Source organism: Rosa rugosa, chromosome 1, assembly GCF_958449725.1.
Source record: "Rosa rugosa chromosome 1, drRosRugo1.1, whole genome shotgun sequence".
Taxonomy (NCBI): Eukaryota; Viridiplantae; Streptophyta; class Magnoliopsida; order Rosales; family Rosaceae; genus Rosa; species Rosa rugosa.
In genome coordinates, this window is record NC_084820.1 from 1785707 (window position 1) to 1809614 (window position 23908).

At 37.2% G+C, this 23908-nt stretch overlaps 3 protein-coding genes, 1 long non-coding RNA gene and 2 pseudogenes across 7 annotated transcripts; all 6 read left to right on the plus strand.

The window, feature by feature from the left end:
• The first annotated feature begins 1843 nt into the window (after positions 1-1843).
• Positions 1844-3377, plus strand: LOC133727236 (protein SRG1-like). The gene is made up of 4 exons (XM_062154844.1): positions 1844-2129; positions 2245-2516; positions 2607-2937; positions 3039-3377. The coding sequence occupies exons 1-4, from the start codon at positions 1872-1874 to the stop codon at positions 3273-3275; spliced, it is 1098 nt and encodes a 365-aa protein (XP_062010828.1). The 5' UTR covers positions 1844-1871; the 3' UTR covers positions 3276-3377.
• LOC133726879 (protein SRG1-like) lies at positions 3316-5726 on the plus strand (annotated as a pseudogene).
• Positions 5727-7028: 1302 nt separating this feature from the next.
• Positions 7029-9433, plus strand: LOC133726880 (codeine O-demethylase-like; annotated as a pseudogene).
• Positions 9434-9695: 262 nt separating this feature from the next.
• Positions 9696-11818, plus strand: LOC133709486 (protein SRG1-like). The gene is made up of 4 exons (XM_062135259.1): positions 9696-10058; positions 10173-10420; positions 10509-10836; positions 10926-11818. The coding sequence occupies exons 1-4, from the start codon at positions 9810-9812 to the stop codon at positions 11160-11162; spliced, it is 1062 nt and encodes a 353-aa protein (XP_061991243.1). The 5' UTR covers positions 9696-9809; the 3' UTR covers positions 11163-11818.
• A 1314-nt stretch (positions 11819-13132) lies between these two features.
• Positions 13133-15383, plus strand: LOC133726938 (codeine O-demethylase-like). 4 transcript variants are annotated; one of them, XM_062154577.1, is made up of 5 exons: positions 13133-13262; positions 13607-13843; positions 13976-14226; positions 14323-14653; positions 14758-15381. In XM_062154577.1, exons 2-5 carry the CDS (start codon positions 13643-13645, stop codon positions 14992-14994), a joined length of 1020 nt encoding a protein of 339 aa, XP_062010561.1. In that variant the 5' UTR covers positions 13133-13262; positions 13607-13642; the 3' UTR covers positions 14995-15381. The 4 variants fall into 4 exon arrangements, with proteins under 4 accessions (XP_062010561.1, XP_062010563.1, XP_062010562.1 ...); XM_062154579.1 differs by having other exon boundaries at positions 13212-13292; positions 14758-15383; XM_062154578.1 differs by lacking the exon at positions 13133-13262 and adding an exon at positions 13329-13459 and having other exon boundaries at positions 14758-15383.
• A 1389-nt stretch (positions 15384-16772) lies between these two features.
• On the plus strand, positions 16773-20276 carry LOC133726939 (uncharacterized). The gene is made up of 2 exons (XR_009854950.1): positions 16773-17166; positions 19968-20276. It is a non-coding gene; the product is annotated as an uncharacterized LOC133726939 (long non-coding RNA).
• Positions 20277-23908: the final 3632 nt, after the last annotated feature.

Sequence of the window (23908 nt, forward strand, 5' to 3'; positions counted from 1 at the left end):
ATAGAAACATACTGTGAAGTACATAATATCATGACTATAGACATTTGTAAAGCCATAAAACCACAAAACCCGAATAACAAAAGAGCTCTTCAGAAAAATAAGATCAAAGCATGCCAAGATCAAAGCAAACCAATTATATATGCATACACAATTCATCAAAGTAAAAAGATTGCTTGTTGCTAAACTTCTCCGAACACACAAGATTTATCTATATGAAAATCCTTATTTTGGACAAAGCAATTACAACAAAACCTCTACATCTAGCATGAAAATCACAAGATAAAACCATCGTTTTGAATTTGGATAAAATTATAGAGACAATCAAACACAACAACTGATACCAATACCTCCTCTAAACAGATTCTACAATAAAAAAAATTAAACTAATTAAGTTCATAATAATCACAAACGAAAAAGATATATTATCTGCTCCTCCAAAACTGACTGAACATCATGAATTTTACAGTTAATAACGAATTTTACATTTCAGAATTGCATTGTTTATACCTTTAAGGCTTTCAACAACTCCAGGAATGATCTCGTGCTCGAGCCCCGAGTACTCACCCTCGGTGTTCTCCCTGATCACTAGAATGTCGACGTTGCCATGCTTGGTCTGTAAGCCACACAGATTGAAGTAGTTGACCAACGAAGCATAGAGATCGAGATCTCGCCGGAGCTGCATGTTCAGCGAGCTAACGCCGCCGCCCATCGGCGTCGCCAGCCCACCTTTCAGACACATCTTGTTCTTCCTGATCGACTCAATCACCTCCTCCGGCACCCTCGGCATGTCGCCGGTGACATCGTACTTCTCGAAGTAGACCGGCCTGCATCGCCTCCATCACCTTCTCGACAGCGTTCGTGACTAGCGGTCTGATTCCATCGCCGGGGATTTTGGTTACGGCACGTGGAGCTCCGTCGCTGGGTGGGGGCATGTCGGTGAGCGATCAGGTTTGGACCACGACGGTGAGGTCAGTTGAGAGAGAAAGAGGGAAGGGTTAATTATATTCTGAAATGGACCGGGGAAGAAGGAGACGATGGCATGAGTTGTAATTTTTGTCATTTGTAGTGTTAGATTGCTAAGGAGTGACCTTAATTATCATGGGGTATTTTGTGTCACCTGAATTATAATAAGGCACTTCAAAATGAACTCTTTTATCATTGGCCCTTAACTCTATCCATTATTAATTGATTTTGGATGTGAAACCAAAATTATTTTATCAATATGAACATTAATATTAGGGAGGAAACTTTACCTATAATTTTTTTTAAAATTTTTTATTAATCTTTTTTTTGATCGGGAAGTTAGGTTAGTAACTCACACACCCATGCAATGGTATCCCAGCACCTGCATCGTCATTGCGACGAAAGTCAGACGTACTAATCCACTGCACCGCAGACGCACAAACCCAAAGGGTCCCTCAAATCTGCTGGCCAGAGGATGAAGTTGAGATTCGAACGCTAGACCTGGGGGTTCCAGACTAGGCCGTTCGACCAGCACACCACACCACGTGGTTAATCACGTGGTTAATTTTTTATTAATCTTAGTAGACTATACTTTGTGTATAAATAATTATTTTTTATTTATTTTTTTATTAATCCTAGACTCCTAGTAGACTATACTTTGGTATAAATAATTATTTTTTTATTAATCCTACTGGACTATACTTTGTGTATAAATAATTATTTTTTATTAATCCTAGTGGACTATACTTTGTGTATAAATAATTATTTTTTCATTTTTTTTATTAATCCTAGTGGACTATACTTTGCTTATAAATTTTTTATATTTTTTATTAATCCTAGTGCGATAGTACGATTCTTTATAAGAGCTAGTCTAGGGGAGTCGGAATATCACAGAGAAACTCAGAAACATGGCTCGACTTGATGATGATAATGACTCGGTGAAGTTGTGCATGAGTGTCCAAGAAATGTCTATCAATGGTGATGAACCACCCCCTGAATATATTGTTAGAGAAGGCATCTTTGGAGCTATAGACTCTTCTCCAGAAATAGGCCAAATCCCTATCATTGATATCAATCTCTACTCCACATCATCACATGATTCTGAGCAAGCGGAGAACGAACTTGAGAAACTTAGATCAGCACTCAGCTCATCAGGCTGCTTCCAGGTTATCAATATATAATTGCTATCTAAAATTCTAAATACTACATAATGACTAATATTTATCTTTGTGCATTGTGTTGGCTTCTTGAAGTTGTTTTTCTCATTTCTTTGGTTTTCAGGCAATTGGTCATGGGATTTCAAGTTCCTTTCTTGACAAGTTACGCGAAGCTGCAACACAATTCTTTGCACTGCCAGAGGAAGAGAAGCAAAAAAATCCACTGGAAGAGAAGCAAAAGCACTTCAAAGTAGCTCATCGAACTGAAGGATATGGTCATGATGTCAAAGTCTCAGAGGAGCAAGTTCTTGACTGGGCCTACCGTCTAACTCTTCGAGTATTTCCAGAAGATCAAAGATGCCTAGATCTTTGGCCAGAAAATCCAAACAACTTTGGGTACATTAACTTTAAAGATTGTCACATGAATATGCATTATAGATTTTATTTTTCTCTAATTGAAGCAGTTACTTTGTTGATTTTCTGCAGTGAGGTGTTACGTGAATATGCAACAAAGGTAAGGTCTATGATGGGTGTTCTGTTTAAGGCCATGGCGAAATCGTTGAATTTGGAAGAGAACAGCTTTGCAAATCAGCTCTTTGGAGAGCAAGCTCTCATGACAGCAAGATTCAACTTCTATCCACAGTGCTCAAGAGCCGATCAGGTGCTTGGTGTGAAACCACATACAGATGGATCAGGAATAACAGTGCTGTTGCAAGACAAAGAAGTAGAAGGTCTTCAAATTTTGGTGGAAGGCAAATGGGTTAAAGTCCCCATTGTGCCTCATGCTATAGTTGTTAACCTTGGTGATCAGATGCAGGTATATAATATACCTATTATTACTTCAATGTACTTCTTTGCTTTCAAATCCAATGTGACATTTTGTAACGAGTTTTGATTGCATATGTATTCCTGCTGCAGATTATGAGTAATGGTATATTCAAGAGCCCAATGCACAGGGTTGTGACCAATTTTGAAAGGATGAGACTATCTGTGGCCTTGTTTAATGAACCAGATCCTGAAATTGAGATTAGTCCAGTGGAGGAACTGATAGATGAGATGAGGCCAAGAGTATACAAAAATGTCAAGAATTATGGTCGAATCAACTATGAATGCTATCAGAGAGGAGAAATAGCACTCGAAACAATGAAGATCTAAGTTTTCTTCTCTGTATATTTATTTTTATTGTGTCAAGACTATGGAACTTAAAAAAGTAACTGCAACCCCTGTGATCATAATCATAGGCTATGAATTCTGGTATTTCCTTTCATCATTCGTATCAATTAATTAAGCACTAAGAAATTCCACTGATGAAACGCTGTCCTTATTTGTTCAAGCCAATTCTAACATCCTCTGCGATGGAGCAGAATGAAAGATTACATTTTTACTGCATCACGAGGCATTAACCCTTTCTGATAACTTTGATAGTTAAAAGGACTTGGTCTTTTCTCGTCTACCAAGAACAATTTCTTCTTCAGCTGCTGGCTCAATAAGAATGGCGACAGATATACCTTAATTTTTTCTGTGTTTGTAGTGACTCTGTGCACTGGACTCTTGAATATTCCATTACTCATTAATCATTATCTGCAAAAGTCCCTTAAATTTTAATAATGGCTTATGCCCCAAGAAAGACTCTACCTCATTTTCTTATTACTAAGTGAATTTCCTTCGAGTATTCCTAGAAGATCAGAGAAGGCTTAGTCTTTGATGAGTAAAGCCACATGATTTTAGGTACATGTCATACATGTAACTTCAAACACTGAATGGTGATGAACCACCGCTGAATATAATGCTAAAGAGAGCAGACTTGGAGTCAAGCAAGTGGGGAAGATCCATTTCAGAGACAAGCTAGGTTGTAAACCTAGATAGAGAGATATTGAAGCTAGCTAGCAAAGTTGTTGAGACTAGTAACAAGCTACGGTGAATGTGATGACTATAATATCCCAAAAGGCTTCTTCAAAAGATAACAACAAGCAAGACACTGTGGCCAGCTTAATTTGCTGTTTCTAGTTGTCCTGCTAGTGCTATATGATTATAATCTTAGAAATTTAATAACATTCCAAGTTAGCTTCAATTTTTTAACATTCCCATTGGAATATTTGTGTATTATTTTTTATTCTATATCAACCCTATTGGAATATCACTGACAAACATACTCTATTAATTCGGGCTGTTAATGGCTTGGTGAAGTTGTCCATGAGTGTCGAAGAAATGTCCATCAATGGTGATGAACCACCCCCCGAGCATATTGTTAAACAAGGCATCTTTGGAGCTATAGATTCTTCCCCATCACTAAGTCAGATCCCCATCATTGATATCAATCTCTTCTCCTCATCATCACTCGATTCTAAGCAAGCGAAGAATGAACTTGAGAAACTTAGATAAGGCTGCTTCCAGGTTATATAAAGTTCTATCAATGAGCTTTCTGAGTTTTAGTTTCTTGAATGAAGGTTGTTTTCTCATTATTTTTGGCTGTCAGGCAGTTGGTCATGGGATTGCAAGTTCATCCTTTCTTGACAAGGTACGTGAAGCTGGAACACAGTTCTTTGCACTTCCAGCAGACGAGAAGCAAAAGGACTTCGAGGCAGCTCATGGCACTGAAGGACATGGGAATGATGTTAAAGTCACAGAGAAGCAAGTTCTTGACTGGTGCTACCGTCTAACTCTTCGAGTATTCCCAGAACATAAAAGAAGCCTTAATCTTTGGCCAGAAAGTCCAGACAACTTTAGGTATATGTAACTTTAAAGATTGACTTGATACTGCATTACAGAATTTGTTCTGTTATTGAAACAGTTACTTTGTTTACTTTCTGCAGAAAGGTGCTAGATGAATATGCAATAGAGATAAAAGTTTATGATGGGTGTTCTCTTTAAGGCCATGGCAAAATCTTTGAATTTAATTAGAAGAGAAAAGCTTTGCAAAGCAGCTGTTTGGAGAGCAAGCTCTGATGACAGCAAGATTCAACTTCTATCCACGGTGTTCAAGAGCCGATCAGGTGTTTGGTGTGAAGCCACATACAGATGGGTCCGGAATAACAGTACTGTTGCAAGACAGAGAAGTGGAAGGTCTTCAAGTTTTGGTAGATGATAATTGGGTCAGAGTACCCATACTGCCTCATGCACTAGTTATTAATCTCGGGGATCAGATGCAGGTACATAAATATACTCATCACTTAAATGTATTTTCATTGCTTTCAAATCCAATCTGAAATTTGTTAATCGATTTTCATACTATATGAATTCATGTTGCAGATTATGAGTAATGGAATATTCAAGAGTGCAATGCATAGGGTGATGACAAATACAGAAAAGTTGAGACTATCTGTAGCCATGTTTAACTTACCAGATCCTGAAACTGAGATTAGCTCAAGAGCTTGATACATCATGAAACAAGGCCAAGGTTGTACAAAAATGTCAAGAATTACGGTCGGATCAACTACAAGTGCTATCGGAGAGGAGAAATATCACTTGAAACAGTAAAGATGTAATTTTACCTTCTCTGTATAACATCTTCTCATTAAAAAAAATATATTTCTAAAAGCTAAATTGTGATCATTATCATAGTTTTTGAATTCTGATACTCTCTTTTATGAATCATAGCATTTACCAATTCCAGACCTTGGTCTCCAAAATGATGCAAGAAGATATCATCCTCTTCCAGTTTTAGTGACTTCTCCATGGCCTTTAAGCAAACATTCATCACCTTATCTTGGTAGCATATTTGATTAAAATCTCTCTGCAACAAAACTAGGGTATTTCCAATCAGTCATAACCCAAGTCATTAATCTGTGATTTTATAAAGAGGCTAGAGGGTTTTCCCAAAATACCTGATCACACTCAAAGTACATAATGTATCTAATTAAGAACTTGGAATTGATAAAAGGAGGAACAAGATGATTCTTGGGCCCTAAAATCCTAATTTCAAATCCTGCTAGACAAATACTACCTTCAAGGCTTCAATCCTAAACACAATGTAGCACTTTAGCAACATGGAATTGTAAATCTTATTTTAACCACAATCAAACTTCAAGCAACATATCATGAAGACGACTTGAGGTACCAATGCTGTTACATTAAGAAGCAATCCAATCAATCTGGGCTTTAAGAAGCCCAATTACCACTCTAAATCTATATATTTAATCTTATTTACTTTGCAGTTGGGCTGTTGTATTGAATATGAGTCTTTAAACGGCAAAATCCAAATTCAGATGTCTCAATTGTAGTGGGATTGACGCATGACCTTCACTTTCCCACTTAATTTTAGTAGGGTTGACACATGGCCTTCACTTTCCCCCCGTGTATTTTGCAGTTTCATTAATGATCAAGGCTTAAAAACAGCCGTACTGGCCCTCTTTCAAAAAAAAAAAAAAAAAAAACCAATTTCATTATTTTCGAAATCAAGTTAAAAGATGATGTTTCCTCCATTTAGTTACGCAAAATATCATATTTTGCATATATGATACAACACATCTTTCCATTTAAATGCATTACTTCTCAAATTGGGTATCTAACGTAACGCTCATCCATGCACTAGATGCGTTGTAAACCATATTAAATGAGTCGCTCAGACCTCACTCGGCACTTGTTGTATTTTCTCCCAAGTCGAACCGTCAGTGCGACACGTCCTGGTCACCTGGTGTGTAGTCTTCTTCTACTCTTCTTCTTCCAAAGAAATTTTGAGTATGTGTTTCAATTTGTTCAATTCAATCAATTTAATTTGGAGAAAATTTTAGGATTTAAGATTGATTTCAATTTGTGGTGTTTGGGTGATTCCAGACTTGATCGTTGTTTTGGGTGTTTTTGTTGTTCAACTATACTATGCTTGTTCTGTTCAACTATACTCTGACTAATCATGTTTTGTTGCTATGTATCAATGGTGCCAATTTCCTCATTAAGATTGCATATCCATTCATGGTTCATGTTACTGATGTTAGAATGAAAACAGATTGCTTCTTATATAGTATCTGTCTTGGTGATTTCAAATTTAAAGAATATTTTTCTTGTTTGAGGACAAGCATAAATTGACAGGAATATAGAGAGAGTAATAATTCAGAGAGAATGGAGATTCATGTGTATTATTCATCTCCCAAAGGAGTGTATTTATAGGAGTACATTTGTAGTGTGAAAGCTCAAAGATAAACTCAAGCTTGATATCAACTTGATTTACAGCTGCAGCTCCACATGGTGGCTGTGATGATGATAATTGCCATGCTTGTTGCCTTTTGGCATAAAGCTTGACACACAAGTCTCTATACCTACATTATACACTCAAGTACCTTATCTATACACTCAAGTACCTATTGTATACATGATATAGACATTTATACTATGACTCATATATACAACATGATGAGTCATATATACTACAACATTTCTGATATTGTTGTTAGGCACAGTGAAGTTGTCCATGAGTGTCCAAGAGATGAGCATCAAAGGTGAGGAACCTCCCCCTCAGTATATTGTTAAAGAAAGCAAGTTTGGAGCTATAGAGTCTCACCCAGAATTGAGTCAAATCCCCACCATCGATGTCAGCCTCTTCTCCCCATCATCAATTCATACCAAGGAAGCAGAGATCGAACTGAACAAACTCAGAACTGCTCTCAGCTCATCAGGCTGCATTCAGGTTTTACATTATTTTACATAAATTTTGTCTAGTGTTCATCAAGTGACCAGGTGAACATTTTAGATATATCACAAGTTATATTTGTCTTTCTTTGTGCACTGTCTTAATTTGTTGAACTTTGTTTTTCTCCTACTTGGGTTTTCAGGCAATAGGTCATGGGATTTCAGGTTCCTTTCTGGACAAGGTACGCGAAGCTGCGACACAATTCTTTGAACTTCCAGTGGAAGAGAAGCAAAAGTACTCCAGGGAAATTTATGTGGCCGTGAAGGATATGGGGAGCTGCGACACAATTCTCCTACTTGGGTTTTCAGGCAATAGGTCATGGGATTTCAGGTTCCTTTCTGGACAAGGTACGCGAAGCTGCGACACAATTCTTTGAACTTCCAGTGGAAGAGAAGCAAAAGTACTCCAGGGAAATTTATGGTGGCCGTGAAGGATATGGGGAGGATGTCATTGTCTCAGAGAAGCAAGTTCTTGATTGGTCCTACCGCCTAATTCTTCATGTATTCCCTGAAGATCATAGAAGGCTCGATCTCTGGCCAGAAAATCCAAATGATTTTGGGTACATAACTTCAAAAATTGACTAGAAATGTGCTACAGAATTTAATTTTTTGTACATTCATTGATACTAGAAGTACTGTTGTGTATTTTGTGCAGAGAGGTTGTACATGAATATGCAACAAAGGTAAAGTTCATGATGGGTGTTCTTTTTAAGGCCATGGCGAAATCGTTGAATTTGGAAGAGAACAGCTTTTCAGATAAGCTGCTTGGAGAGAGAGCTCTGATGCAAGCAAGATTCAACTTCTATCCGCCGTGTTCAAGATCCGATCAGGTTCTTGGTGTGAAGCCACATACAGATAGGTCAGGAGTGACAGTTTTGTTGCAAGACAAAGAAGTTGAAGGTCTTCAAGTTTTGGTAGATGACAAATGGGCTAGAGTCCCCATCGTGCCTCATGCTATAGTTGTTAATCTTGGTGATCAAATGCAGGTAAAATAAAATGACTCATCACTTCAATTAGTCCAATGTATTTCATTGTTTTCAAATCCAATCATGAATTTCGTAATCAATTTTATACTATATGAATTCCTAATGCAGATTATGAGTAATATGAATTCCTAATGCAGATTATGCAATGACTCGATCATCACTTCAATTAGTCCAATGTATTTCATTGTTTTCAAATCCAATCTTGAATTTCGTAATCAATTTTATACTATATGAATTCCTAATGCAGATTATGAGTAATGGTGTATTCAAGAGCCCAATGCACAGGGTGGTGACAAATCCAGAAAGGATGAGGCTATCTGTGGCCTTGTTTAATGAACCAGATCCTGAAACTGAGATTAGTCCAGTGGAGAAACTGATAGATGAGACAAGGCCAAGAGTATACAAAAATGTCAAGAAACAAGAAATATGGTCACATCAACTACGAATGCTCTCAGAGAGGAGAAATAGCACCCGAAACAGTGAAGATCTAAATTTCACTTCTCTGTACCTTTATCATGTAGAAATAAATTGTGTAAACACCATGGAACTTTTCAAATGAGTCAAACCCCTGTGATCAGAGTGAGTGAAACATTGTCCTGATTTCTTCAAGCCAATAAATTACTTTTTTTTTCACTGCATCAAGAGCACTAACCTTTTTCACTGCTGGCTCAACAAACATGCATGGCACATATACCTTTGTTTTTTCTGTTTGTAGTCTCTGTGCAGTTGACTCTTGAATATTCCATAACTCATCATCTGCAGAAACCTATATGAAGTTTTCTTTAATTTTAGACACTGAGACTAGCAATAGGATATGCCAGAACCAGAAAGACATCTACATTATGCATAGTTGCATATTTTGACTGCCTACCAAGATTCAACATATTAAAATAGGATTGACTCGGTTTCTTTTTTTCTTGGCCTATGATATCACCCTCTCTCTCTCTCTCTCTCTCTCTCATCTGAATACAATAAAGTCCAATTCTTCTGTCATTTGCTTATGAAGTTATCATAAGAGCACTCAGCAATTAGCAGCTAAATCTACAAAAAACCTTTACAACATCCACACAGAAAGAAAGACATGGCTGAATCTTCCACTCCTGCCAAGGTCGAGTTATTAGCAACCAAAACTGTGCAAGAGCAGCTCACTGAAGGAGAAGTACTGGTGCCACAGAAATATATTCTCAAAGATGGAATCCCACTTCCAAATGCTTCTGTTGAGTTGATGGATGTTCCAGTTATTGATCTTGGTCTCCTCGCACCTTCCTCATTCAGTATGGAAGAATTTGACAAACTCAGATCAGCTCTTACCACATGGGGTTGCTTTCAGGTATGAATTCAAACAACTTGAGAATCTCTTACAAGTTAGAAATCTAATACCAACTTCTGTGATGGTTGACTTACTATGTATAACAAATTTGAGGCTGCTTATTGTATTTTGCAGGTAATAAACCATGGAATGACTCCTGAATTCCTTGACAAAGTCCGTGAAATCACGAAACAGTTTTTTGCACTTCCACTGGAAGAGAAGCAGAAATATTTGAGGCCAGTCGACAACATTGAAGGATATGGGAATGACATGGTTTTTTCAGAGCAGCAAACACTTGATTGGACTGATAGACTATACCTTACTGTCTATCCACCAGACAAGCGCAAGCTCAAGTTTTGGCCTGAAAATCCCAAATCTTTTAGGTAACATATATGGTCAGAACTTAGAACTCCCATTTTTATCAAGCTATTGAAAGATGGTTTTTCATCCTATAAATGATGTACACTGCAGGGATACTCTAGACCAATATACCAGTAAGTTACAGGTCATAACAGAAACTGTCCTTAAGGGCATGGCGCGGTCATTAAATTTGGAGGAAGATTGCTTTCTGGACAAGTATGGAGAACAAAGGAAAATGGATGCTAGGTTTAACTTCTATCCTCCTTGTTCAAGGCCTGATCGCGTACTAGGTGTCAAGCCACATGCAGATGGAACAATAATCACCCTTCTGTTGCAAGATAAAGAAGTGGAAGGTCTTCAATTTCTGAAAGATGGTCAATGGTTTAGAGCTCCAATTGTTCCCGAGGCACTTCTAATTAATGTTGGTGATCAAGCAGAGGTAACTAAAGCTTTAAAATGTCTTTGTATCTCAATGTTTTGGCTAAGACCAACTAATTGCCATCAAAACCTGTTCTTTGTGATGCACAGATATTGACTAATGGACTGTTCAAGAGCCCAGTGCACAAGGTAGTGACAAATGCCGAAAAGGAGAGGATTTCTTTGGCTACGTTTTGTGTCCCGGATTCAGAGACAGATATTGAACCCTTTGAAAGCCTCATCAATGAGTCAAGGCCAAGGTTGTACAGAAAGATTAAAAACTACGGTGGCATCTTTCTCGAGTACTACCAGCAGGGAAGAAGACCAATTGAAGCAGCAATTATATAACCATGATTATGCATCTCTTATGGCTTGTACCAAAAGATGAATAACTTCAAGTTTTATTGCTGAGAAGATAGTGGCATGAATCCCAAGTAGATTAATTCTTCTAATTTATCTTAATTCAGTTCTAATGGGATGAAGATAGAATTGGAGAAGCATAATCTGTCATTCAAACCAAGCAAGCGATTACTAGACACCAAAAATTGTGTCAGGAAATGCTTCATATTGATGGAAACAAAAAGCAGGAAATAATACATCAGCAATTTGGAGTTCCACGTCTACTAGTCTAATAAAGATACAACATCACCAGTAGTCAGAAGGATCCAGACCCGATTCGATCTTGGTCTTGCAAGAGGACAGTGACTACTGATTTATCCGAAGCCAAGAAACGAATTCGGTCTGGGACAAGTTGGGGTAGAAGTTATATCTTGCTAGCATCACAGCTTGGTCTCCAAAAAGATTCGTGAAGATATCATCCTCTTCCAGTTTTAGTGACTTTTTCATGGCCTTTAAGCAAACATTCATCATCTTATCTTGGTAGCATATTTGATTAAAATCTCTCTACAACAAAATTAGAGTATTTCCAATGGAAAATACTTCAGTACATTAATGTACCGATACATCAAGTAGACTAGGTTCAATATAGAGGTAGACTAGCTCGGTACAAGGGTAGACTAACTCTATGCATGTCTACTGAGCTAGTCTACCTCTGTATTGAACTAGTCTACTTGATGTATCGGTACATTAATGTACTGTAGACGATCCCCTTTCCAATCAGTCATAACTCATATCATTAATTTGTGATTTTATAAAGAGGATAGGGTTTTTCCCAAAATACCTGATCACACTCCAAGTACAAACATTGTATTAAGAACTTTGAATTGATAACAGCAGGAACAAGATAATTCTTGGACCCTAAAATCCTAATTTCAAATCCTGCTAGACAAATACTGCCTTCAATCCTAAACACAATGTAGCACTATAGCAACATGGAACTGTAAACTTTAACCACTTTCAAACTTCAAACAAATCATGAAGATGAGGTACCTGGAAGCAACCACAGGAGCTGCTTTGAGTTCCCTAGCCCATTTTCTGAGGTGAGGATTAGACTGATACCAATGACTGGGCTGGAATCTGAAGTAATGGATCCGGAGAACAAAACCAAAAGTTGTTTCTTTCAGGATCAATGGTGGTAGTGGCTGGTCTTCAGTGGACACTTGTTGCACCTTATTGGGCCCAATGCTATCACATTAAGAAGAAGCAATCCAATCAATCTGGGCTTTAAGAAGCCCAATTGTCACTCTAAATCTATATATCTGTTTAAGGAAAACGAAAATTAACAGAGAGAGAGAGTAATGAATCTGAATTGTGTTTATTCATCTCACAATGGAGGGTTTATATAGAAATACAAAGCTAATGTGAATGCTCTAAGAGAAACTCAAAATGATAACAATCTTCTCTTAGTTGATTGAGGGCTGCAGCTCCACATGGTGGCTGCAATGATCACAATTGCCATGCTTGTTGCCCTTTGGCATAAAGCTTGTCATACAAGTCTCTATACCTACATTATACACTCAAGTACCTATTGTATACATGATATAGACATTTATACTATGACTCATATATACATCATGATTCATATATACTACAACAATATCTAATCTTATTTACTTTGCAGTTGGACTGTTGCATTGAATATGAGTCTTTAAACGGCAAAATCCAAATTCAAACGTCTCAATTCAATTTGTAGTGGGATTGACGCATGGCCTTCACTTTCCCACCCCACCTAATTCAAGAACCAATTTCATTGTTTTCAGACTCTTGTTTTTTTTTTTTTTTTTTTTTTTTTTTTTGTGAGAAAGATTGTTTTCGGAATCAAGTTAAAACATCATCTAGTTACGCAAAATATCATATTTTGCATATATGATACAACACGTCTTTCCATTTAAATGCATTACTTCTCAACTTGGGTACCTAGCTCATCTATGCACTTTATGAGTTGTAAACCATATTAAATGAGTCGCTCTGACCTCAGACCTCACTCGGCACTTGTTTGTTGTTGTATTTTCTCCAAGTCGAACCGTCAGTGCGACACGTCGAGGCTAGGTGTGTAGTCTTCTTCTAAAGAAATTTTAAGTATGTGGTTCAATTTGTTCAATTCAATCGATTTAAGATTGATTTCACCACAACTTGTTTGGGTGATTCCAGACTTGATCGTTGTTTTGGGTGTTTATGTTGTTCAACTACTATACTATTCTTGTTTTGTTCAACTATACTCCGACTAATCATCCTATGTATCAATGGTGCCTATTTCCTCATTAAGATTGCATAACCATTCATGGTTCTCATGTTACTGATGTTAGAATGAGAAAACCGATTGCTTCTTATATATATAGTATCTGTCTTGGTGATTTAAAATTTAAAGAATATTTTTCTGATATTGTTGTTAGGCACAGTGAAGTTGTCCATGAGCGTACGTCCAAGAGATGAGCATCAAAGGTGAGGAACCTCCCCCTCAGTATATTGTTAAAGAAAGCAAGTTTGGAGCTATAGAGTCTTCCCCAGAATTGGGTCAAATCCCCATCATTGATGTCAGTCTCTTCTCCCCATCATCAATTGATTCTAAGCAAGCGAAGATCGAACTAGACAAACTTAGAACAGCTCTCACCTCATCAGGCTGCTTTCAGGTTACATATCTATGTTTATATATATGATATATTTCTATCGAACCAACTATACGATGAGTAATATTTATGTTTATGAAATTGTGCATTGTGTTAATTTGTTGAACTTGGTTTTCTCATTTCTTTGGTTGTTAGGCAATTGGTCATGGGATATCAAGTTCCTTTCTGGACAAGGTACGCAAAGCTGCGACACAATTCTTTGAACTTCCAGTGGAAGAGAAGCAAAAGTACTCCAGAGAAATTTATGGTGGCCGTGAAGGATATGGGGAGGATATCATTGTCTCAGAGAAGCAAGTTCTTGATTGGTCCTACCGCCTAATTCTTCATGTATTCCCTGAAGATCATAGAAGGCTCGATCTCTGGCCAGAAAATCCAAATGGTTTTGGGTACATAACTTCAAAAATTGACTAGATAATGTGCTACAGAATTTAATTTTTAGTACATTCATTGATACTAGAAGTACTGTTGTGTATTTTGTGCAGAGAGGTTGTACATGAATATGCAACAAAGGTAAAGTTCATGATGGGTGTTCTTTTTAAGGCCATGGCGAAATCGTTGAATTTGGAAGAGGACAGCTTTTCAGATAAGCTGCTTGGAGAGAGAGCTCTGATGCAAGCAAGATTCAACTTCTATCCGCCGTGTTCAAGATCCGATCAGGTTCTTGGTGTGAAGCCACATACAGATAGGTCAGGAGTGACAGTTCTGTTGCAAGACAAAGAAGTTGAAGGTCTTCAAGTTTTGGTAGATGACAAATGGGTTAGAGTCCCCATCGTGCCTCATGCTATAGTTGTTAATCTTGGTGATCAAATGCAGGTAAAGTGAAATGACTCATCACTTCAATTAGTCCAATGTATTTCATTGTTTTCAAATCCAATCATGAATTTCGTAATCAATTTTATATTGAATTCCTAATGCAGATTATGAGTAATGGTGTATTCAAGAGCCCAATGCACAGGGTGGTGACAAATCCAGAAAGGATGAGGCTATCTGTGGCCTTGTTTAATGAACCAGATCCTGAAACTGAGATTAGTCCAGTGGAGAAACTGATAGATGAGACAAGGCCAAGAGTATACAAAAATGTCAAGAATTATGGTCGCATCAACTACGAATGCTATCAGAGAGGAGAAATAGCACTCGAAACAGTGAAGATCTAAATTTCACTTCTCTGTACCTTTATCATCTAGAAATAAATTGTGTAAACACCATGGAACTTTTCAAATGAGTCAAACCCCTGTGATCATAATCACAGGCTATTAAATAAGAGTGAGTCACCATGGGGGTAGGAGTGAAATCATTTGATCTTCTTTTTAAAAAGGAAAGAAAAAAAAAAAAAAAAGTGAGTGAAACATTATCCTAATTTCTTCAAGCCAATAAATTACCTTTTTTTTACTGCATCAAGAGCACTAACCTTTTTCACTGCTGGCTCAACAAGCATGCATGGCACATATACATACCTTTGTTTTTTCTGTTTGTAGTCTCTGTGCAGTTGACTCTTGAATATTCCATAACTCATCATCTGCAGAAACCTATATGAAGTCCAACCTTTCTGATCATATCACGCATGTAATTCACAAGTTAATGAATCCTCTGTTTGAGGAAAAACGTAAATTAACAGGAATGTAGAGAGAGTAATATTGCAGAGAGAATGGAGATTCATGTGTGTTTATTCATCTCATACAAGAGGGTATTTATAGGAATACATTATAAGTGTGAAAGCTCAAAGATAATCTCAAGCTTGGTATCAACTTGATTTACAGCTGCAGCTCAATCATGGTAGCTGTGATGATGATAATTGCCATGCTTGTTGCCCTTTGGCATAAAGCTTGTCACACAAGTCTCTATACCTATATTATACACTCAAGTACCTTATCTATACACTCAAGTGCCTATTTATACATGATATAGACATTTATACTATGACTCATATATACTACAATATGATTCATGTATACTACAACACTCCCCCTTGGATATTTCATGTTTAATAGCATTGTCTAGGCCGTGCGCTTCGAAATTGCCTCGTTAAAAACCTTGCCAAGTAATAAAACCCTGTGGGAAAAAACAACCTTGGTCGAAGGAGAAAAAGAGCACAACGCGCGTTGAGTGTGGAGTATGTTTCTGGATACTCCCCCTGATTTAGATACTCCTCCTTGTGTCCACCAGTACAAAATCGAAAATAGACAACGTTACTTAGATAACGGTTTAATGAAAAACGTTGTGGTTTTTTTTTTTACAACGGTATAGTCAAAACCGTTATCTATAGATACTAAAAAAATGTTGGTCCCTTAGTTAGAAGTTTTCTCATTTAACTTGTACAACGGTGTGGTAAAAACCGTTATCTATAAATAGTAAAAAAATGTTGGCCCCTTGGTAGAAATTTGTGAACTGAACTTATATAACGGTACAGTCAAAACCGTTATCGATCTACAAATATTAAGAGTGTTGGTCCCTTGGATAGAAATTTGTAAATTTAACTTATACAACGGTACGGGCAAAACCGTTATCGATCTACAAATATTAAAAGTGTTGGTCCCTTGGTTAGAAATTTGTTAATTTAATATACAACGGTACGGTTAAAACCGTTATCAATCTGTAAATATTAAAAGTGTTGATCCACGATTAAAAATTTGTTTATTTAAAGGATTTTATTCTAATTCATCAAAACTAGGAATGAGAAACAAGATCCCAACAAGATCAATCCCAAGCTGTCATAAAAAAATAAAAAAATAAAATAAAATAAAAAAAACCCAAGCTATTGCGTTTAATTATACATACACACATACATCTAAAGCTGGGTTGCGGTTGCACCGTTACACTGTTCATCACGAATTGTCACTTTTGCCCTCGCTTGAAATTTTTTTGCAGCTCTGCCACTGATCTGGCTGGATATATCGTATCCTTCTTCTACAGTCGTGCAACCGTCTTGATCAGTTATCAAGAAAGATCGAGAGAGAGAGAGATCCGTTGTCGTCGCCGCTTGAATCCAATTGAATCCGGTAATTCTCTCCCCTAATTTTCAGGTGATATTCAGAGGCTTTGCGTCTTTGTTCCGTAGAAGTACAGAGAAGGTGAGCGAGGGAAAGAACGATAGGGAGAGAAGACCTATTTCGATTCGATTTGTTTCAACTTCCGCTAAGCTGCGCTCTCTTTGGTTATGTTTTCAAGTACTTTGATCCATTTCAATTCGATCACTTATCAAGAACGATCCACAGAGGGATAGAGAGATCAGGTGTGTTTGTTTGCTTTGCTTTGCACAAAGACATAGAGAGAGAGACATAGCTCATATTCAGAAAAGGGGGATTCTCACCTCCTCATCTCAGCACGAGGTTAGTTGTTTCTGAGCCGATTTGCTTTTTAATTTCTGAGTTGTTAGTTCTTTCTTTTTTTAAGTTCTGTTTCTGAATTTGTGATTAATTTCTGTTTATGTTTCTGTTTCTGTTTCTAATTGCATTGAAACAAAGAGTATAGCTGTTTCAAATACTATAGAAACTGATAGATTTGATAGATTTTATGTTTAGCTATTTCAAATTGTTTTGGGTTTAGGACTTTGGGATCAGTTTGTATAGATTTGATCCGTTTACTTAGTTGTTTTTCAAAATAAATACAACATCCAACATGTTCTATGTACATCTCAGAAATGGAAATCATATGAAAATACGGTTATGATTCAATGAGATTGTCGTCCCAGGTCCAAATAGAATAAAAATAAAGATTTTGATTGTAAGAGTGACCCCTGCATCGTTGAACGAATGATGGTTCAAGTATGGGAAGACCAAGTCTCTCTTCTTCCAATCTCCTATCTTTCTTTGATTTTCTTCTCTCATTTTTTATGATTATTACGATGTCTGTTTCTCTTAATGGTACATCCTACTATAAAAAGGTATAAGGGCAAGTCTATACTTTCATTTTGGTGGAAACTGGATCATGTATTACATCAAATTATGCTCAAATCTTTCTGGTTGGCCATCAAATTACAGATTTTCTACCAACTAATTAAACATGCAGTCAATTTGAATGTTTTGTAACTACCCTACAATTATTTACTGTTCTCAATGAAAGAAAGTGTATGCATGCTGAAATTATAAGGAGGAACAGAAAAGCCAGAATTGGTAAAGCAAAATGCTTGCTTATGGATTTAAATAGAATAAATAAAGTTCTACATGGTTTAAGCATCTTCGTTGTAGGTGATCCAAGTCCTAGAGTGCTGGTTCAGCATCTGCCTATTTTTGGGTTTTCAAGTTCTCTTCTTTAATACCAATCCGTGACCCGTATTATGTTGGAACAATTCCATCTCCTAATGTCTCTTGACATTGTCTTTTGTGGATATAGACTTCTGCCACCGTACTCTTTGGTGGACTTTATTGATTTAAGGAGAGATCGCGTGATATTTTTGTCCCTACTTTACTATGGCAGTAGTCTCAGTACTGAATGAAAGCTTCTCTATCAATTACGAAATCAACTGTGACCTTTATTTTAGACCTATCCCCTTCCATCTAATCTATATATGAACTTCCCCATTGTTTGACGGAAGTAAATAAAATGTAAGAGCTATGGCTAGTAATAGTGTACCAGTCTTGATAAACCAAAGAGGGATCCCAAATTAGACAATGAAGAAGAAATTAGTATGTGTGGGCATGCAATGGATGACCTACTTGAGACTGAATTGTCTGATACTGATTAACTTAAATGCTTGCTGTAAAACTGATATGCCTGATCAATCCTATGTTTTCGATCTATTCAAATCCTGCTGAAACTAATTGAGAAGTCACATTATGTATTTTGATTTCTTAAAATTATATCATATGTGTTTTGTTTTCTTGTTCATCCTTTAGGTAAACTGCTTTTGAGATTCGAGTACAGTATTGCATCATATCAGTAATTTCTTTTCTGGAAAGTGGATCATGTGGATATGTATTGTGTAATGTCATAGTCGACATCATAGTTAGAGATAAGAATTTGCTTTCCCACAAGGATCCATTTTAAAGGGGCCATGTTTTCGAGGTTTTAAAGAACATTTCTAATTTTTACCTAAAAATTGAAAAGAACTTGTTTAAATGGTGACTTAGGAAGATGGATTTACTAAAAAGTTAACATGTACCATTATGTACTTTTGAGAGCACCTTCAAAAATGAAAATAAGTCCTGTTTAAATGATGATGAGTATTTTTCAAGGACTTTGTGATAATTGATTTGTTTAGTTCAAAATATTTGAGGCTAATCATAGCACACAGGATTGGTTTTCCTCATTTTGTCTAATATGACTTTATGAAAGGCTAAAGGAACCAGCAACAAGAAAACCCTTCTTTTCTTCAGTTTCATTCGCACTTGTCTACAACTGTGAAGGTGGGCTGAGTAATAACCCACTGATATGACTATCTTTTCCATAAAACAAAGCTTATGCATGTAGTTTTCCTATTCCTTTCCAGCTACTCATTTTTCCTGAGTGAACCCTATTGTAGGCTGGTTATCAAGCTATGATTGAATGTGCTTAGATTATGGGCATACAGGTATATGTCTCTTATCCCATCATTGCTTTCAGGTTTCTGGAATGGTTAGAAGTCGTACTTTTTTGATATCATTTATCTCAAAAAAAAAAAAAAAAAGAAGTCGTACTTTTAGATTCAATTTTTACCATAAACATTTACTTTCCTCCCAAGTCATTACAACTATGTTCAACTCTGAAGACTAATGAGGGCAGTAGAAGAAAGTTTTCAATGAAAAATTAATCTAAAGATTCTTAAACATTTAGTGGTTCTGATGCATCCTCAGGTTTATATCCTTGGTACAGCATATTATATATACTCTATTGCATATATATATAGTTAGGATTTAGACCTATAATGATGCATTATGTCCTTAAAAGGAATTTAGTTTAGCTTCAAGGTTTCCAGTTTGAGATTGTAACTTCTGGCATGACTTGATTTTTTTTTTTTGGTAACTATTGCATGATTAATGCATCTTGTTTGAGAATTTTGCATTATGTTTCAATTATATGGACAGATTCCTTCTATTCAATTTTTAGTGAATCACATGACCGATGTGTGCATTCATAATTGAATGTCACAGTACTTTTTTTTATTTGCATATGGTTTTATGCTCCAATGTTTAACAATTTTTTTTTTCCTTAGTGGGAAGGAACTATGGAGACCACATATCTTCAAGAAGAAATTGATGAAGTCCGTGATGAGTGGGCAGAATTTGTTAGCAACTTTAGACTCCTCAGTTCTATGGTTTAACTATTATCTAGTGAAACTTCTTTAATTTGTTGCAAAATTTACCTTTTGTCGCAAAACTTCTTTAATACATTCTTGTATTATTTAAGTTTCTTTTACTTTTGCAAACTTCACTGAAAAAATTTTAACTGCGAAAGCATTGTAAATGTGATTACTTGAAGTACGTACTTCTCTATATATTAATATATTGCAATTTCATTTCAATTTCCTGAATTGATGCACTAGATCATGGTTGAAAAAAATCGTCGTCTCTCTGGCTAGTAGACAATGGATTTATTCTAGAAATCGTTGTAATTTACTATCTTCATCATCACCGACAACGTTGTCAATTTAGAAACCGATGTAACAGTTTCTCAATGTCAATGTTTTTGATGAGAAACTGTTGTGTAATGAAGTTGAAAAATATTTTTCAACTAAAACCGATGTATACAATCCTCGAAGCCAACATTTTTTTGGTAACAACCGTTGTGTATGAAAGTTGTTGAAGGCCAAAGGTGATGTATAAATTATATTACCACATCAATATCTAAGCGAAAACCGTTATTGAATAATTACATACACAACGGTGTATTTAGTGCTAACGGTATGTACAGAGTATATCTACAACGATTTTTGACTAAAAACCGTTGTACTTTATTATGTTCAACATCAGTGAAGTACCGTTGTGGAGTGAAACGTAAAAAGACAACACTCACCTAGACAACGAAAATATATTTTTTCAGACAACGGTGCGGAACCGTTATCTATTTTCGATTTTGTACTAGTGGTCTCCCAAACGTGGTGTTTCTCTCGTTGCCTCATTAAAAACCTTGTCGAGTAATAAAAACCCTATGGGACAAAAATAACCTCGGTCGAAAGGGAAAAAAGAGCACAACACACTCTTCACGTTTCGAGACAATATATGTAGACATCTCCCCCTCTGTTTGATCTTTTAGGAGAGTCTGTTGTTGCTGATTTTATGCTTGATGTTGTCGCTTTTGATGCAGCCTTGCTTCATTTGTTTCAAAACAAGCAGCATTATCTTAAATGCTTGTAGGCTCATCTGTGGTAGACTTCAAACCACAACTGTTCGAACATGCGTAACTATGGATCCAGTCCATATACATTCACGAACTACTTCGTGAAGAGCAATAATCTCTGCATTGTTCGAGGATATAGCGACTAAGGTCTATTCTGTAGACCTTCAAGGTATCGCGGTCTTACCCATGGTGAACACTTTACCAGTCTGGGAAGGCCTTTGTATGGGTCAACAGATACCAATTATCAGCAAAACTTTCCAAAACACTTCTGTCGTTTTGGGGTAGGAATAGAAAATGCAGGCCAGCGTTTGGCGGCGTTTCTGGTGTGTGATGGGTCTGATTCCATCATTTCTTTGTAGGGATAGAATAAGCCCATATCGATCGTACATCTCAAGTTATCGAAAGATATCTTTTTATACCAATCTAATGGCATTGCGTTGGCGCAGAGCTATACCTTTAGCTAACAAGTTTATGGCAAAGTGAGATGTCCAGTCTTGTGCATTGAGCTAAGTACAATAATGTGCTTTATTGTACTTGAGTAAGACACTTCAGCCTCTCTAGCACATCTTCGTCCGATCATCCATTCAGACGAAGAGGATCCTTTTCAGGATCAAGACTACGAATGATCATGGGGTGCTTGAAGGCTTGACCTTGTCAAAATGCCTAAGCATCTATCAACACGGTGCTCAAGTTCAAAAACCGAGGCTTAATCGTGTTTCCCCAAAAATCCTTCATCTCAAACTCGGATTTCAAGTGTTCAACGGTTTCCCTTAACTCTTTAAGGGCTTCTAATGAAGATCATGTTTAACATGAAAACCGTGATAGAATCCGAAACTTGTTATGGAAACGCAAGGGCATATCCCTTCCCAATCAAGTAGTCACTTTAGTGAGCGTTTCAATTCTATTGCAAACGCGCTCCGTGGTCTAGAGCCACTTGATTTGGGTAAATAAAATTTCACTATGAACTTTCATGTATATTCCGTATCTAGATCCCCATAGAGATACGTAGTGACCATATTTATAAGCTGCATGTTCAGTTATTTGGAAACTACCAAACTGAAAGGGTAGTGGATGTAATGTCATCCATTACGTGAGAATATGTCTCATCGTAGTCAATTCCAGGGCATTTTGTGAGAAGCCTTGCGCCATAAGGCGAGATTGCCATCTCGTTTTCTCAACACGCTTTCTAACGAAGACCCATTTAATCAATAGGTTTTATGTAAGGAGGTGTTGGCATCATTGGCTCAAAGACCTTCCTCTTCGTTTAATCTAGATCGCATCTTTCCATTTAGGCTAAATTTCTCTACGTTGGTATTCATGCTTCAACGGAGCGTGGTTCGATATCATCAATCTCAACAAACTCATGCGCATCAAAATGCGCATCTACATCATCAATTATGATGGAGTTTCTATTCCACGTCTCATGTACACTAGTGTAATTTTCATAAAGCTCTATATTCTCAGGAATAGGTTCTGACGTTGAGGCGTCCCCCAACGATAACCATAATCCAGAAGATACTCATGAGACGGATGTTGAGTGTCGATGATCTAAGGATGCCAAAATATCCTTCGAATCCACGGGCTTCCCACGCATCCTAGCTGGGGCCATGGCCTGTAACGCCAGAGTGCCACTTTCTATGGCGTTAGCGCCTTGCCTACCTCTGTGTAGTGTGGCGCTACGTCCTTTTGTAGGGACATCCTTCCTTGCAGGCATTTTTGCAGCAAATGTGTGTGATCTCGTCACTTTAATAGGGATCAAGATGAGACATAGTGGGGACAGACCACGACAATTCCTGTCGTTCCTGCTGAACATTCGTGTTCTTATCTCCCCCTAACGACGGGAAGACTGTCTCATCAAAGTGACATCCGTAAATCAAACGGGAAAGAGATCGCCTTTCAAGGGCATTAAGTGGTGGACGATTGTTGGAGTCTCAATTCCAACTAAGTTGCTCACTTGTTTTTAAGGACCTACCATAGGCGCTGTGGCGTCGCAATTGGCACATAAATGGCTCACATTGGCACATAAATGACTCACTCGAATGTGCGTAAGTACAAAATATTTGTACCCAGTCACGAGCTGTAACGCAGGGATACATTGAGTGGCGGTAGGTCATAGAGGAATTAGCATAGTTGTATGCGATATTGCATCACCCTAAGCGGATATAAAGAGATTGGTGCGCATTGCCAATGTCTGAACTACCATCGTAGTTATTTCCATGAGACCATTTAGGTGTGTATATGGGAATGTGATGTCCAACATCACTCCCTTTGCAATAACCATCAAAAATCTTCGATGTATACTCACTAGCATAGTCAAAATCCAAATGACTAAATAGGATGATCCGGGAAGTGAGCCCGTTGTCATATTATATGTGCTATGAGTATAGCATAAGCAGCTTTTATAGATGGACAATGGCACAACACGTGATTAGTGTGTTTGCGTGTCAACCAACATCATGAGATATTTAAACGTCCGCAAGTTGGTTGAATAGGTCCACAAATATCACCTTGAATTCTTTGCAAGAATGGCATATTTTCTTTAGTGTCCTTTGCATAGGATGGTCTCAATCCTATTTTTGCTAAAATAGCAAGCTTTGCAAAACGAATGATATCTTTTAGAAGTAACTCTTTGGACCAATCTTTGGTTCGTACTTCTTTTCGTTGTGAAGAATGGATGTCCGTGTGAAGTCTTTAATATACGGAGCATCATATCACAACCTGGATATCTCAAACGTTCTTGCCAAAGCCTATATGTGTCAGAATCCCATAAGTCATCTCTTATGACATGGTTTGATTCAATGGCTCGAATAGTGGTTG